The following is a 16134-nucleotide window of genomic DNA, read 5'->3' on the forward strand; positions in this document are numbered from 1 at the left end:
GGCAACAGAAGATAAAGAATCGGTCCTCAAAAACATGGGTCATACAGAACTGGTACCTTGGAGTTCAAGATACGACCTAGGCATCTAGCAGTATAACAGCAAATTTCAAATTAAAAAGAAGAAAGAAACTGGGGGCATTGGTATCAAGAACCAACGCCAACACACTAGGTGCCGTCTGTCATCCCAATCCAAAACTGGGGCACAAAAAGGAAAGACATAGAAAAGTGGGTGTCCCTCTAATTAATGTTTTAGAAATGGTAATACCGTACAGAAATGGTAATACACAATCCCATGAAACCTCCTTAAAATTCATGCAATCGTCTCAAGCGATATGATTTGCTTTAAGATCAGGAGAACCATGATATGGGATCTAAAAATGGTGGAGATTGACTGAAGTGAAGAAAAATTTCAGTAGCCTTTAAAATGCTAAGCGTTCTCTTGATCTTATGAGGTGTATTTCAGATAAAACAACCTGTGAGCACAAGATGTTCATATTATTTAGGGCAGTGACCAGGATCTTGTTTGTAACCATACTAGTTTTGCAGACTTATTTCAAAACAAACATCGCAAGATAAAATTATACGTGTGAAGAAGGATATTGTTTGTGACGGTACTAGTTATGCAGAATTGTTTCGAAACAACATAGCAAGATAAAATCATAAATGTGAAGATGGCTAAAAAAATCTTTTCTGTGTCTTTGTCTATGAGAAATAGTTTACAAAATGAGTTGTCCTTGATTTGAGTGAATTACCTCGATGTGAAAAGGTAAACTAGATCTACACTTGTATTCCTTCTACTTTACCTTGAGCATACAAACTGCTACTCAGAAATAATTGACAGTGGTCGATCTACTGTTTTTTGTGATTCCATCAGCACACTCATGCACGAGCTACTTGTATGAAATACCCCTTTTTTTTCCTACTACCCTCATTCTCTAAACACGGCAGTTGGACAAGAAAATACATATTACTAAGGGTGGTGGTTACTGACTGCAGTATTTGAACAAATCAAGCATTAGGCAAGTCATGTGATGGTTATATGGAGGGAAGGAGATAACTAGGATGCAAAAGATGATTTTACCACTTCATATTGCCCTTGAAGACAACAAGGGTGGTGGGAAGTTGGTATATATCCGTGTCTCTGACTTGGGCACTAAACGCATGCGTTGTTTCACACAAACCCTCTGAAGCTTCAATGTCTTGATGTCAATTGAGAAATATCCGGTCGGTGACGAGGCTTCTGTCCTTGACAAGAGCAAGTACCTCTCTGTTGCATCCTCGATACGATAATCGTACCTAGGATCTAGCGAGATTCTCTTCTCAATCTGCCACAGGCTCGGACTCTTGCCTTTGGTTCGCGCAACGACGGCGTAACTGAGGACAGATGGAGTTCCGCGATCGAAACCAAATATCCCGATCCTGCCTTCACCTGCCCCCACAATGGCTAGATCTGCCCTTCCCCAGTTACCGGGCGGAAGGTCGGTCATGGAGAAGTCCATCCTGTGGGTGTCGAGCACGAGCAACCTGTTCTCCTCCTCGACCAGGTTGCCGAACCGGGCGGTGTCCCAGTAGAAGCAGCCGTTGGCGTAATGGCACCTGAGTCTCCTGATGGAAGCAGCCATATGCATAGTGGTCGCCTCGCTGCTACCTATGCCATGGCTATAATTCTTGGATGCAGCGGCTTGCCACTGTCCGGTGTTGGACGAGAAGACGAAGGCCGCCACCCTGGTGCTGAAATGTGCCACGCAGATCACTCTGAACGCCGCCTCTGGTTCCTCGCCGAGGGGGAGGAGGAAATGCTCCACCGAGGCGGCTAGGTCCTGAGGTAGTGGGGGCAGCAGGACGTACCGCCGGTGCAAGGGGTCGCACACGGCGACCTCCCTGAAGACCGGAGCCCACTCGTCGTGTTGGGGGTCGACGAGGAGGACGCGGGTGTCGCGGATGTCCCGGACGGCCCAGCGGCAGTGGGAGGGGAGGAAGGCGAAGGAGAAGTCGGCGGCGTGCGCGAGCGCGCGGGCGGCGGGCGCGGAGGGGTGCGGCGGTTGGACTGGGTTGAAGCCGTCGTGGTCGAGGAAGCCGAGGAGTGGCTGGGCGTGGAGGCGGCGGAAGCTGCGGAGGAAGGACTGGTCGGTGACGAGTCGGCGGAAGGAGACGCACGCGGCGGAGGCGCGCGCGAGGTCTTCTGGGGCGTGCAGCCGGAGGAAGATCTCCGCCAGGAGGTGGTCAGGGATCTCCATCAGACGTGACGCCACTTCGTTGCTGGTCGCCATTGGAGGGGAAGTGGAGGCCATCCGGGACGGGACAGGAGAGCCGGCCGCCGGGAACGTCGACGAGATGCGGAGGGGAGGAGCCCGTGGCTGTGTGCTGGTGTTGCTGGAGTTGGGAATGGGCTTGGCCGGTCAGAACGTGCCTAGGTTTCAGGACTTCACAGGCCCAGCATCTCAGTTGAGCTTCAGAGTTCAGACTCCGCTCAGAAAAACAAAAACAAAAATTTGAGTGCATACTCCCGAGATGTGCACGTTACTTTGAATTTTTTGAATGCGTGATCTAAATGCGTTTAAAAATCCATGAGTTGGAAGAATTTTTTCCTTATGTTGTAGGCCAAGGGAGCTTTAGTTACCATCCGTATTTCCATTTATCTTCTCGGACCGAAACACACTAGGAATCACGGATATAGATGCAAGCGGTCCACTATCAGGGTACCCTTTACCCTATTTAGTTCAAAAAAAAATGAACTAACTTAATAATGTTATACATGGATAAAAGCTAGTTTATTTTTTAAAACTATATAGAGTAAAGGGTACCCTAATGGTGAACCATTTGCATCACTAACCATGAATCTTGTTAAAGTACAATTCTAGATTCTACTATGATTACTTTTGTATGTCCTTGGCAACGACGTCCTCGTGAAGATGGTATACTACGAAATAAAAGGGGCACGATCGTCGTCGTGGTGTGGACTTTCTGGTTTACAAGATCGTACTAGAGAGTTTATGTTGTTTATGTCCAACTGATCAATGGCCTCTCATCATGCCGTTTTCTTAAGAATGTCCATCTTTGGTGGCATTTTAGGAGCTGTGGGAGATAAAATTTATTTTCACATTGCTAGTTGGGAGATAGTTGGAGTATATTATAATGAAAATTGTTTTCCATCTCTAGTAAGTGAGCGAGAAGACAAGGAGTTCACCCGCACTCTCCTCCGCCACCCATCCCGCCACACATGTGCATTTGTGACTCGAGTTCGAAAGGATTTTGTTGATGATATTTTTTTTATATTTGGTGCACCAACTGAGTTTGGTACGTGTCAGTGTGCATGCTCGCCACATGTTCCTATCTTCGTATGCGTGTCGGTTCGGTCGACGGCTCCCCTCTCAGGCTATACCAGGAGATGAGAGACATAACGCATGCACATCTCTCCACTCGCTTCTCTCTCTATCGCTTACTTGGAGGGCCGGGACAACATGCTTCCGAAACCCCGTCCATCGAGATCCTGCATCGGAAGACGGGTGATAAGGTTTTAGAGAGCGTCTCGGTGTGATCTGCTCGCTTTGTCTGCCTACTTTCTTGCTGTCCAATTTCCTCGACACATCTGGTGACTTCGACAACACCACGGTCGACATCAACAACAACCATGGTGATGCTGATGTTGGAGCGACCTTTCTAGTCGCGATGCATGTGTTCCTCATCTCCTACCTTGCACAACTACTTGTTAGCTTTTCATTGCCAATTTTATTATCAATTCGCCAGTCTATGCTGGTTCCGTAATTAAACTCAATTAAAATTTAGCTAATAATCTAACAATATTTTTCTGAGGTGCAAGGATATGCAGCAAAGATGTATAGAAGCAATGCATTCTGAAGCTATCACAGCAGCAATGAACTGTTGCATTAAGAATGCCAACATTGAAACAGATCAGTGTCAACTACTGGTTGCTGCGCTGAATAACGAAAGACTAGGATCCTTGCCCCTACCGATGGTCAGCCAAAATCCAAAAGTTTCCAGCAATCACACGCCTACTCGATCAATCTCTTTGCCGGCGCCGGAGCATTGCCCCTCGTCGTGGTGGTAGGAGAACCATGCACTGCCCGTAGAAGCATAGCAGCTGTCTCCCCGACGAGGTCCCGACAGCCGTTTTTTATATATCCGGACGATGTTATTCGGCCCAGCCGCACCACTGGCTCCTCGTTTTCTCTCGGATTTGGCCTGTCATCCATCCAGAGAGCCCAGACCATCCTCGGCTTCCCGAGACCCGGTCAGGGACTCCGGACGAAACAAAAAGCGCGCGAAACATCGAGCGGGCCCACGTTATCGGCGACAGAACTGGTAGTTCCCTCCATTTATTTCGTTTTCCCTTCAAAATGCGTCGCATAGAACCATTTTCCCCGCCAAATTTCGGAGGAGCAACCGCCATTCTCCCGCACAGTTGCAGCTGCTCCTCTTCCCTTCCACCACCATGCCGCCGATGGCGCGCCGAAGGCGAGGAACCCATGGACGCCAAAAGAGAGGCCGCCGGACATGATTATCGCCGCTGATGGGCGAATGCCGAGGTGCGACTGAGAAAATATTACCCCCACGTCCTTTTTACATCAAATACGGTATTTATTATATCCGAATTTTCGCGCGGGTCTCAAACGGCTGGAGATGCTCTAGCACCCCGACGCAGCATCGTAGAAGAACCCCGTGCTGCTACTGTAGTAGTAGCCCGACGCCGGATCGTACACGTAGTCCCAGCCCCCGACGTCGGCTCCCTCGCCAGCCTCCACCGCCGCCGCCGTACCTGAAGCATCACGCGGCGTACCAGGCTTACTCGTGTTCGGATTTCCAGCGATGTTTTTTTTTTGGAAAGAAAGGTGATTCTTTATCGGAGGGCGACAACATTCATTTACCGCAAATCTCAGCCTTTCACCGTCCCAAAAATTATACGAAATTCCAACTAGAATTTCTTTGAGGGTGTCTCCAATGTGAAAATAAGGTTGGTCTTAAGAGCATCTCCAGTCGCGTCCCCCAAAACGTCCCCCAAACCGCGCTGGATTGAGCGTTTGGGGGACGTGTTTTGTTCGTGCCGCGTTTGGGGGACGTCGCTCCCCAGCCCACGTCCCCCAAACGCCGCCCCCAAACATTAAAAATACTTCTTTTTCAACATAGAACCATTTATCAAATATAGCATATGAATAAAAATGTTTGCGAGGATTGTTTTCAAATTAAAATACAACAAACAATAAAACAAGTAAACAAATATAATAAATAGGGCTAGATGCACTACAACAAAAACATGCAGTAGAGACATTTCTGTAGAGGCAATGCCCACTTTGTCTCTTGAATCATTATCTAATTTGCTATAGATGCATTTAGAGAGACACTTTGGAGAATGTCTTAGCGGTAGAGACATCTACCTAGAGACATTCTCCAAAATGTCTCTTAGTCTGCATGTTAAGACATCGTAAGAGACATTCTTGGGATGGACTTAACAATAGAGGCATGTCCTTGAGACACTCTTCATAATGTTTCTTAGCACCTCTGTAAGACATTAATAGAGACACCTTTGAGAATGCCTTAATAATAGAATCGTCCTCTAAAAACATTATGGATGTCTCTTTTGCCAAGAGATACACACTGCACAATGCCTTAAAAGTGAGATTTATAACACCAAGTCTATAAGACAATCACAAAGATAAATTTGGATGTTTCGAAATACATCATGGTGCAATTATGCTAAATACTATTATTGAAGTAAAAAAACATAAACTTACATTTTGTTTAAAATATATGCTTTATTACATAAAATACTCTTGTATTAAATCAACGACAATTATTATGAATCAGAGGGAGTAACCGTGTCCGGATATGAAAACTACATGTGTAAAATGTGTGAGAAATAATAAATGAAAATTTAAAAAATACCATGGCCCAAAAAGAACACAAACATGATTTCTTTGAGAAAAATATATCTAAAAATTTAGTCTCCAATAAAGATTCCAATAAAGATAGGGGGTTTTCTTTCTTGGTAATTAGACTTTTTTATTTTCCAATCTTGGTAAAAGATCCCGCGATCCTCGCCACTGCTCCAACACAACTCCTCTCCGGAGTGAGATCAGGTGACATGCACCTTTTGCATGTCACCATGTGACATGCGGCCTGAAGCCAAATTTAAACTTTGCGAAAAAATTTGAAAAAAATCATGCATGTTCACAACATATATTAAGACAACCCCTAAAATTTTCAGATCAAAATTCGAAACATACATCGAGAAACAAAAAAGAGAAATCTGTCATGAATAGTTCCCGAATTCAAATCTGAGTTTCTATATACACTATTCACATCTGAGTTTCTCTTTTTTGTTTCTCGATGTATGTTTCGAATTTTGATCTAAATTTTTTAGAGATTGTCTTAATATGTACTGTGAACATACATGATTTTTTTCAGATTTTTTCGCAAAGTTTAAATTTGGCTTTAGACCGCATGTCACACGGTGACATGCAAAAACTGCATGTCACCTGATCTCACTCCCTCCTCTCCCCCACTTCTCCCACGCGACCATGAGTCAATTGATCTGGAATTCTGGATCCAACCACCGATGAGCCGCTCTGCACACCTTCCCTGCACATGGGCGTTCCGTTGGCGGCGCAACCATAGTGGAAGATGGCTTCCACCTCATTGCAGTCGCAGTCCTCCGTCAGTGCCGGCACCGGCGCCGACACCTCCGCCCGGCCAATGTTGAGCCCCACGGCATGGCCGCCACGATCTCCGACATGCACGACCGTCCATGGGCTGCCACCGTCGAGGCCGCACCTCCTCCTCGCCCGGCGCCGTCGTCGAAGGCTTATCTGGTGAAGTGAACAACATGTTGCGCTCCTTGTACACAAGCCAAGCACGCACACTCCCCTGACGCCTCAATTGTTTGATTCTTCTAGCCTAGGTCTACTCCAGGATGCCGCAAATGACCACATGTTCAAACTCTAGATTTCCTGATTTTCACTCTGTTTTTGAATTTTAGGTTGGGTGCTGCTAGGGCTCTTCTACCTAGGTACCAGAATCAGATCGCTGGCCGCGCGGCCACAAAGGAGCTGCTCCGGCTTTGACTAAAGGTTGGTGCTCTGGCTCTCACTCAACTGGTTGCAACTAAGATCCCTGAATTAAAACTCGAGAGGCTTTAAGACTAGATTCTACATATTCAGTACGAAAAATCTGTTGTTAGCTTTTAAGTACATACGGTGGTCAAGCCCTCATGTCTAAGCTCAATATTTAAGTTAGTCATAAATTCCCCAAATTACACTAAGTGTAGGACACAGTGGCAGCTGAGTACTGAAAAAGGAAATATTCCAATTTAGTATTACTACTAAAACTGAGTTTCGTGCACCTTTTGTTGCACTTAACTTGCCCTGTAGCCTCAAGAAAACATGAGTAGTAGACTACATGAGTAGTAGACTACTGTAGGTAGCAGAAAAAAACAGGAAGGGAAAAATATACAGGCACTCATACGCCCGAGGTAAGTGCTGGCTTGATTTGACAGAATGTTACTAACTCCTAATCATGCATTCTTCCGATCTATGTGGTTCAGCAAGCTGGTCATATATTCCATCTGTAATTAGAGTTAGTAAAATTCCTTTTGCAGGTATCTTCAATTTGAATAGCTACAACACAACTTACTGAACCTGAAATCCTATGATGTTCTCTATTGGAGGTATTTTCAACTGCCTTGCATACAAGAACTTGTTTGATCGAGAAAAGAGCTATGGATTGTCTATGATACTAGATTGGTCATAGTCAGCTTATTTAGGTAGGTATGATATACTTAATTTTCCTCTTGTTTTGCATTAAAAAAAACCTGCAGTCATGTATCATATGTGGTGTAAATCCAATCAACCTGCATATCTTTCTCTGGTTCATATGTTGTCTATTAGACATTTTCTTATAATTCAAAATAGTCATGTTCCTTTAATATGTGTGGCCAAAGTTTTTGGTAACATACTTGACACTTCTGACTAACCGCAGGAAGCACAATTTGCAAATGATCATACATCTCTGCAACTCTAAAATAGAATTCTGACGGTGCATTTATAAAATCTATGTCATATTCTTATAATTGACTCTTGCGCTCGTACGTTTATAATCCACTTCAATAGATCTTGTTGCATTTCCAAACAGAAGGTTTACTGTATGCAAATATCTTATGTGCTGGTAGAAATGTAGATTTTACTACTGTACATCCTACTACTGCTGTTCATCCATAGGCGTAGCTGATATGTAATTCTGTGATTGCAGGTCTTCGTATTTTACTCAATATGGTGGCTGACAACAATAGCTCCCAAAGGGAACTCTAGTGCTTGGTCATATGTTCTAGTGGTGTCAGTATTTGTATGAATATTTTGTTTGGATTTTGTGATGTTGTCCAGCAAGGAGGTTGTTATTTGTGCATTTGTTTTCTGTTTTTCTCATAATGGGCATCTAGATTACACACACTCGTGTCAATGTAAAAAATTTCATACTTATATTTTTATTTACAATTACTGATTTCTCAGTGTATTTGTATTGACCGTTTCTATGAACGAGTATCCAATTATCTTTTGCCTATACCATAATATCAGTTTGCATAAGTATTATGTTGTTATTGAATATTGATAGTATATATTTTCTAGAGAGCAAGCGTCTTCATCTTAGGAAAGAAATAAAATCACACCTCTATGATATCCCTCCTGAGACATGCCAAGATGCCGGGACAATATAAATGTCTCAAGAAAAGAACAAAATGTCATAACAAGGTGCCGCTACATATTTGGAAATGACAATATATATATGTCTCTACGTCTTGCCTATATATTTCTAGAGACCGAAGAAAATGTCTAGCTAAAATGTCTACATTTCTAGATGTGGATACATTGGCAAACTAAAATGTGTTTATTGATGTTAGAGACAAACTAAAATGTTGCATGAAAATGCCTCTATACCAATACATACACATTCCAAGTGTATCTTTGAAGTGCCTCTATGTGTTGCATGTAGTGACACTTTTGAGACAATGTGGAAAATGCCTCTACAACTATGTAAAGGCATTACAAGTGTCTCTACTTGACTAAAATAGTGTCTCTATGGGGCAGTTCTCTTGTAGTGATGCTAGATCAAGGTGCCACGGTATTTCCTTTGATCCTCCACAAATGCTCAACGAGATCAGGTTGAAGTTGTTCATGAACATCGCTGTCACGGATCTCTGCGTGCATGGTGAGGAAATCAGCAAAATCTGCAGGCAACTCATGATCAACCTTCGCAAGAGGGCCCTCACACTCATAGGGACCAACATGTGTCCTGGCATGATTCTTGCGGTCATCCTCGATGATCATGTTGTGCATGATCACACAAGCCTGCATCACCTCCCACATTTGGTCGTGAGACCAGCTTAGAGTAGGGTACCGGACAATGGCAAATTGTGCTTGAAGCACACCAAATGCCCGCTCGACATCCTTCCTGCAAGCCTCCTGTCGCGTAGCAAAGTGGGAATTCTTCAGACCTTATGGATTCAAGATTGTTTTAACAAAAGTGGCCCATTTTGGATATATACCATCGGCTAGATAATAGCCCACTACTAGAAAAAAGGCTTTCAGTGGCGCACCACATATAGCCATCAGTGGCGCACTAGTGGTGCGCCACTGTTATCACGCCACTGCTAACACATAGTAGTGGCGCACTAGGGGTGCGCCACTACTAGCCTAGATACCCGTGGCGCACTGCCCGGTGCGCCATTGACATGCCCACCGGTGCGCCACTACTACTCCAAAGTGGTGCGCCACCGTTGGTCGAGGCGATGCGCCACCACCGTGCGTAAGAGGTGCGCCACCGCTGCGCTTTGCGTGCGCCACCGGTCCAGCCTAGTTGGTGCGCCACCGCTGCGTTAGTACGTGCGCCACCGCCCTCTCCAGGACGTGCGCCACCGCTACTTATCCTTGTGCGCCACTGCTAGTCTCGGAGAGGATCACAGGGCAGTGCGCCACTGGATCAGTAGCAGTGCGCCACTGCTACTTAGTGGTAGTGCGCCACAGATGGTCCACTAGTGCGCCACTGCTAGGATTTCGAATTTTTTTTTTGTATCTTGGCAGGTATTTATACAGGTTGTATATGACAGTACAATAGCACAATACAGGATATATAACAAGCATATAAACAACAAGCACAGCTTATCCATACATAGTTCTTCACATTAGCCCCACATGATTCACAAGCATTCACATTAGAGGTTACAATGCAAGTTACGGTGTTACAAGTCACAAATGAGCTAGTAGTGGCACAAGATCGATCATCTAAACTAGCATCACATAGAAGAGAGCTAGAGTCACTACTAGCACCGTCCCGATGAAAGTGGTCTTCATCCGGTTCCTCCTCCGCTCCGTCCTCTCTCCCGCCGCATAGCGTGCGTATCCGTCTTCGGCCTCCGCTCTAGTGGTGTACCCTTTGTAGCCGTTACCGCTAAAACGGTGAACCCGTCTCCGACACTCCTCCCAGCCGTTGTAGACTCCGGGAACCTTGCCCTTGTACACGACATACCACGTCATATCTGCGTACATATGCACAAGCCAAAGAAACATTAGTGCACGCTCATAGATGTTTGCAACGAATAAGAGCAAATTCAAAAACGATCCAAGTAGTATGAACTAAAAGGCATGCCTCATACATTGTTGGTCGGAACAAATATTAACATTTAGGGACGGAGTAAGTGAAACCAAGTAGGATGCACAATAGATTGATACTTGTGTCATCGCACCAGTGTTCACTTACCCCTCCCCCAAGTGTATAGGTGACCAACATTCTAATCATCGGCATTTTGAGATACCAAAGCAAATAGAAGAATGACAAGGGCCTCATACTTTGTCAGTCCAAACAAATATTAACATTTAGGGAAGGCGTCGATGAAACCAAGTAGGATGCACAAGAGATTGATACTTGTGTCATCGCACCAGGTTCACCGACCCCTCCCCAAGTGTATAGGTGACCAACATTCTAATCATTGGCATTTTGAGATACCAAAGCAAATGGAAGAATGACAAGGGCCTCATACATTGTTGGTCGAAACAAATATGAACATCCCGGGATGGCGTTAGTGAGGCCAGGTAGGATGCACAAGAGATTGATATTTGTGTCATCACACCAGGCTCACTAGCGACACCCCGGAGTGTACAGTTGACCGAACATTCTAATCATCGGCAATGCAAACAAAATTAACGACCAAATCAAGTGCGGAAAACGATAGAGCCATATATATAAGTTCACAAACATAGCCGAACTAGTAATTAAACAGTACATGCAAGTAAAGTGCTGGATAAAGTTTATTACAACGAAGCTCGTCTTTAGTTCACAACTACATAACTAGGCTCGCACATCAAGACTTTTGCGGAGCGTGGATAAAACCGCCGCCTTTCTTCAAGCACATCCATGAGCGGTAGTCGTCACCCCGCATTTGGAGCATTGTGTCTATGTCACTATTTGACGGCCGATAGCCGGCGCAGAACTCCCCGCGCTTCTAACGACATCTTGATGGATGATTTCACAAAACTCTACTTGGATGCGGAAGAAGTCTTGCTTGATGCCGTCGTCGTGGACCCGCGCCAATTTGTTGGCCCAGGCCTCCGAGATGCTCGGTAGCGTAAGCTGCCGCCGGTCCCGTATGAACTTATCCATGTGATAGAGGGCGTAGTAGGCATCCTTGTTACTAGAAGGCGGCTTCTTGACGCAGGGAAACTTTGTTTGGTGCTTGAACACATGCTTCCCGTACCTAACATTTGGCCTCCGCATGTTGCCTTTCGCTTTGACGTAGGCATTGAGAGCATCATCAAGTACGGCCTTGACATTCGTGTAGTCCGTGGTTGACTTACCGTCCGCATCGAGGTATGTGGCCACGGAATGCTTCGGGGTTATGGAGATGAGTGTGCAGGTTTTGTCTCGCGTAGAACACATAATGTTTAAGAACATGACGATTGAAATCTAAAAAAATCACGAGTTAAGACCGGTACGGTGAGGGGGTGACTTACTCGGGAAATACAGGCAGGAGGATGTTAGACTTCTTCCGGTTCGCTAGAAAGAAGTCTTTGAGGTATCCACTCGCGACCGCCCGGTCTCCGGCGGTGGCCAAGTGGACGGCACGCATGTAGAAGGGGTCGGCTATCGCGATGTCCGGGATGTTGTTTCTAATGATCCGCATCGCCTTGCTGAGCGAGTATAGGCGAATGAAGGTGTAGTGCAGCGGATAACTGTTCAGCATGGCAAAGATGTCATCATACCGCAGGAAGATCTTCTCCGCGAAGCCACTATCGACAAAGCCAACGCCCGAGGGCACCTTGGCAATATACACTGGGTATCCATTATCTTTCTCCCTGAGACGCCGCTCCTCCATAAACTGAATACCGTCAACCAGAGATCGCATAGGACCGGGTGCAGCATCGTACAATCTTTGAATTAGCATCCGCTCACCCGACACATGCACCCTCGCCTCGATATTCTTGGGCACCGGTGGCCCGTCCCGAGCACGGATAGGTGCCGGCTGGCCGGCAGACTTGTCATCCTTCTTCTTTCTTTTCCGTCCCTTCGGCTTCATTTTTACCGGGACTGCATTCTCCTCTTCGCAAGCCTTCTTCAAGGTGTTAGGACCGATAACACTTCTCACCTCGGCTATCGGCTGAGTCTCGGTGAAGTCGGCAGCTGGAGGCGTCTCCCGAGAACAGAATAGGCGCCGCTTGTTGCAAAAGGTTTTCCCTCGGCGGCAGCTTGAGAGGGTTGGCTACCGAGATCGTAGTCCATCACCCCAAAATCGAAGTTGCAGTCCAGGTTGGCGAACGTATCGTCCTCGTCCGGACCGTCGTTCGGATCCCGTGCCATCCGCATGTCCACATCAGCCGATGGCGGCACCGTTGGGGTGGTCTTGCCATGGCTTGGCGCCGGCATGGCTTGGGGTGCTGTCCGTGGGGTGGTGTCGCTCGCCCCCAAACGAATCCGGCTCTTTGGCCAAACCATGGACCAATTGAAGCATTGGTGGAGGGCAAGGACCTGATCATCTTCGTCGGCACCATCGGGTTGAAAGGGAGGTACCACGTCGTCGTAGCCGCTAAGCACCCGAATCGCTTGAATCCTATACACGTCGGGTTGCATGGGTCTACCGTGTAATCGGCGGTTGCTCGGTTGAACGATTTTGGCCTTGGCAACATCGATCAACTCGCCGTTCACAAAGTGCAGGAGAGTGCATGGGACGTCGACGGCGGAGCTCGCGGAAAACATGTAGGGCGTTAGGGATGGCTAGCTAGTCAAAGGATGGGATATGGAAGTCATTGGCCGAGGGTTGGTTACCGTGATGGCGTCCAGCTCGGCTAAGGTCGAGGCACCGCCGGCGACGGCGTGCAACCGATGGAGTGGCCGCTTGATGGCGCGGTGCCGGCGGCGTATTATCCGCAGCCGACGGGTGCATTGAGCTGAAGTAATGGCGCCGCGGGAGACACCAAGGTTGGCGCCGCGGGAGCCACCACGGTTGGCGCCGCGGGAGCCACCAAGGTTGGCGCCGCCGGAGACACCATTGTTGCCGCCGGCGGACTCACCGATGGCTCCACGTTGTGGGAGTTGCTGCCCGCGAAACTGGGAACCGGGGGTTCCCCCTTTGTCCTCCCTTATACCACGCGTCCGCACCGGCAACCAAGGTAGGGATGAGGGAGCTAAGCGTCGTGCCCACTTGGTCCTCCACTTGCCGTCGTTGCGTCCTCTCGTTGGGTCTCCACGATTTGTTGCACTTGTTGCCGCACTTGCTCCTCGACCAATGTCGGGATCTCGCGCAACTTGTGCCTTGAGCCGTGCGACCTCCTTCTCATCGATGGGGGCTTTCTCTCCTTTTTCCCCGACTTATAGTATTCTCGACCATTTCATAGAGCATCCTTCGCCGGCCACACGACCAGCCGACGTCGGCTTACTCAATGGATCCCTCTTCTTGTGGGCATTCAACGCCCTATTTAAAGGGTTGTCCCAAGGGGCACACTGCGAGGAGCTCGTGGACCCCGCGCCGCTACTAGCTTCCTTTTCACTTTCCGCAGCGATCTCCTTAGCCTACGGGAGGAACATGCATGAACCATTTAGAAATTTGGATTCATCAATAAGAATGCAACCATAAAGGAGCTAATTAAGCGGGTGCATTCCTTACCGTAAGAGCCTCAAACTCCTTCACATCCGGAGTGGTGGTGAGCTCCTTTGTTTTCGGGTCAAGACGGTACCGGGCCAGGAGAAAGTTCCTGGTTTGCTTGTTTTTGTATTGCGGGAAGAGGGGCTCGAGGCCGTTCTTCACACGCTCCTTATCCGCGGCGTCCCATTTCGGTTGCGCCACCCTAAAACCGCCAGGACCAAGTTTGTGGGTGCCTAAGTTCAGTTTTCGCATGTCCTTCCCCCACCGACTAGAATCCGACGTTGACTCGCTCTCGCACTTGATCTTGAAATCAGCGTAGTCTTGCTCGGTGATCGAGGGATTTGACTCCTTGATCTTCTCGTAACTCTCACCATTATTAATCATTGTCTTCACTCGGTTCCTCCAACTAGCGAGGGCGGTGCTCATCTTCGTGAGGGCGGCATTGTGCACTTTGTTCCGCATGAGACGCTTTTCCGAGCAGTCCACCGGGAACTCGTATCGTTCGTGCAGCTTCCGGAAGAGGAGGGTGCGCAAATTCGCTCGGTCAGATGCCCGAGGTTCTCGGTGTTGATCGAGACCGTGCTCCGGAGGATGCACCCGAGTTGGGCAGCGTAACCTTTGACTAAATCGGGGGCGCCGTTGGAAGCCCAAGTGGCGTTCACTTCGGTGAATGCCTCGCTTCACGGTGCCGAGCACATTCGGGCGACGCTCCCTCCGTAGCTTCTTCGGTGCGCCGGTGTCATCCTCGCCGGTACCATCCGTGGTGTCATCCTCGGCGGCACAATCAGTGGTGTCAGCATCGGCGGCATCGTCCGCTCGGTACTCGGATCGGTGCCATCATCCTCGCCGTCGTCGCGGCGAGGTTGTGACTCCATCACCTCCATTTCATCGGTTAGCATCCGTAATGGCTTGCTACCGCTGCCGCCGGCCTCTTCGTTGTTGGCCATGTTCGAACTAAGTAGGAAAAAATGCATAAAGTTAGCGCAAGATTTCACGGAAAAATTGGGCATGACCTATGCTAATTTATGGACATATGAGTGCCCCATTTTCGCCGAAACGGAAATGAATCAACATTTCGGCGATAATGGGCAACTCGTCGATCCCTCGCACAAGAAAATGACACCATATACACACCAAGCAACAAAATGCTAGCAGCAAGTAGCAACAACAAAATGCACCAGATGGCAAGGAGCATGCAACAGCCTAGCTAGCAAGCACCAGCTAGCAGCAAAGATCAAGCATCAACAATAAAATGCACTAAGTGCTTCTCCATGTGCTGCTCCACAAAAACAATGGTTACAATTTAACAAAAGTACACCAATGCCCAAGCCGACAAAGAACCTTGTAAACTATGCAAGTAGCAAGCAGCAAGCCGAGCAGCCAAGTAGCACCATCCAACAAAGACCTAGTAGCATGCTAGTAGCAAGCCAACTAGCAAAGCAAGACCAAGCTAGCAAGCAGAAGCAACCTAGCAGCAGCTAGCACCAAGCTAGCTAGCAAGCAACAAGCTATAGCAGCAGTAAGTAGCAGGCCCGAAGCAATTACCAGACAGCAGCATTTCAAATATGCTAGTGATTCTGAAATATATCATTTCACCATGTTCCAAATTCCTAATTAATTCAATAATATGCTGCCAGTGGCCAAAGAATCAAGTACATCATTTGTTGTTATCAAAAATATATAGTACATCCCTTCACCGAACCGAAATCCACTAGTCGTAGAAGTATATACTTAGGGTCCAGGAAATCACTCCTAGGCCAACTAAGTAGAACCGTAAAAGCAAGCAAGGCCACAAGCCAGCCATCAAATAAAGTAACCATGTATAAGCAAAGATATCTGTTTAAAGTATGCATATCAACACTTTGCACACTACCAAGCAAGCAAACCATGTCGTGGAGCTAGCAAAGTATTCACTTTACACCACAACAAACTTGTTCATGGTACTATGGAGTTCAAACCGAGGAACGAAACATCCATGTATGAATTATCGCACTC

At 47.2% G+C, this 16134-nt stretch overlaps 1 protein-coding gene across 1 annotated transcript; it reads right to left on the reverse strand.

Annotated features, from left to right (window-relative positions):
* Window positions 1-814: 814 nt before the first annotated feature.
* Window positions 815-2269, reverse strand: LOC124662693. Its single transcript, XM_047200504.1, has one exon. The coding sequence runs from the start codon at window positions 2267-2269 to the stop codon at window positions 1085-1087; it is 1185 nt and encodes a 394-aa protein (XP_047056460.1). The 3' UTR covers window positions 815-1084.
* Between the last annotated feature and the right edge of the window lie 13865 nt (window positions 2270-16134).

This window comes from Lolium rigidum, chromosome 1, assembly GCF_022539505.1.
Source record: "Lolium rigidum isolate FL_2022 chromosome 1, APGP_CSIRO_Lrig_0.1, whole genome shotgun sequence".
NCBI classification, from domain to species: Eukaryota; Viridiplantae; Streptophyta; class Magnoliopsida; order Poales; family Poaceae; genus Lolium; species Lolium rigidum.

Coding starts and splice junctions, on each gene's coding strand:
- LOC124662693 (XM_047200504.1), bottom strand. CDS start 2,269: ATGGCGACCAGCAACGAAGTGGCGTCACGTCTGATGGAGATCCCTGAC.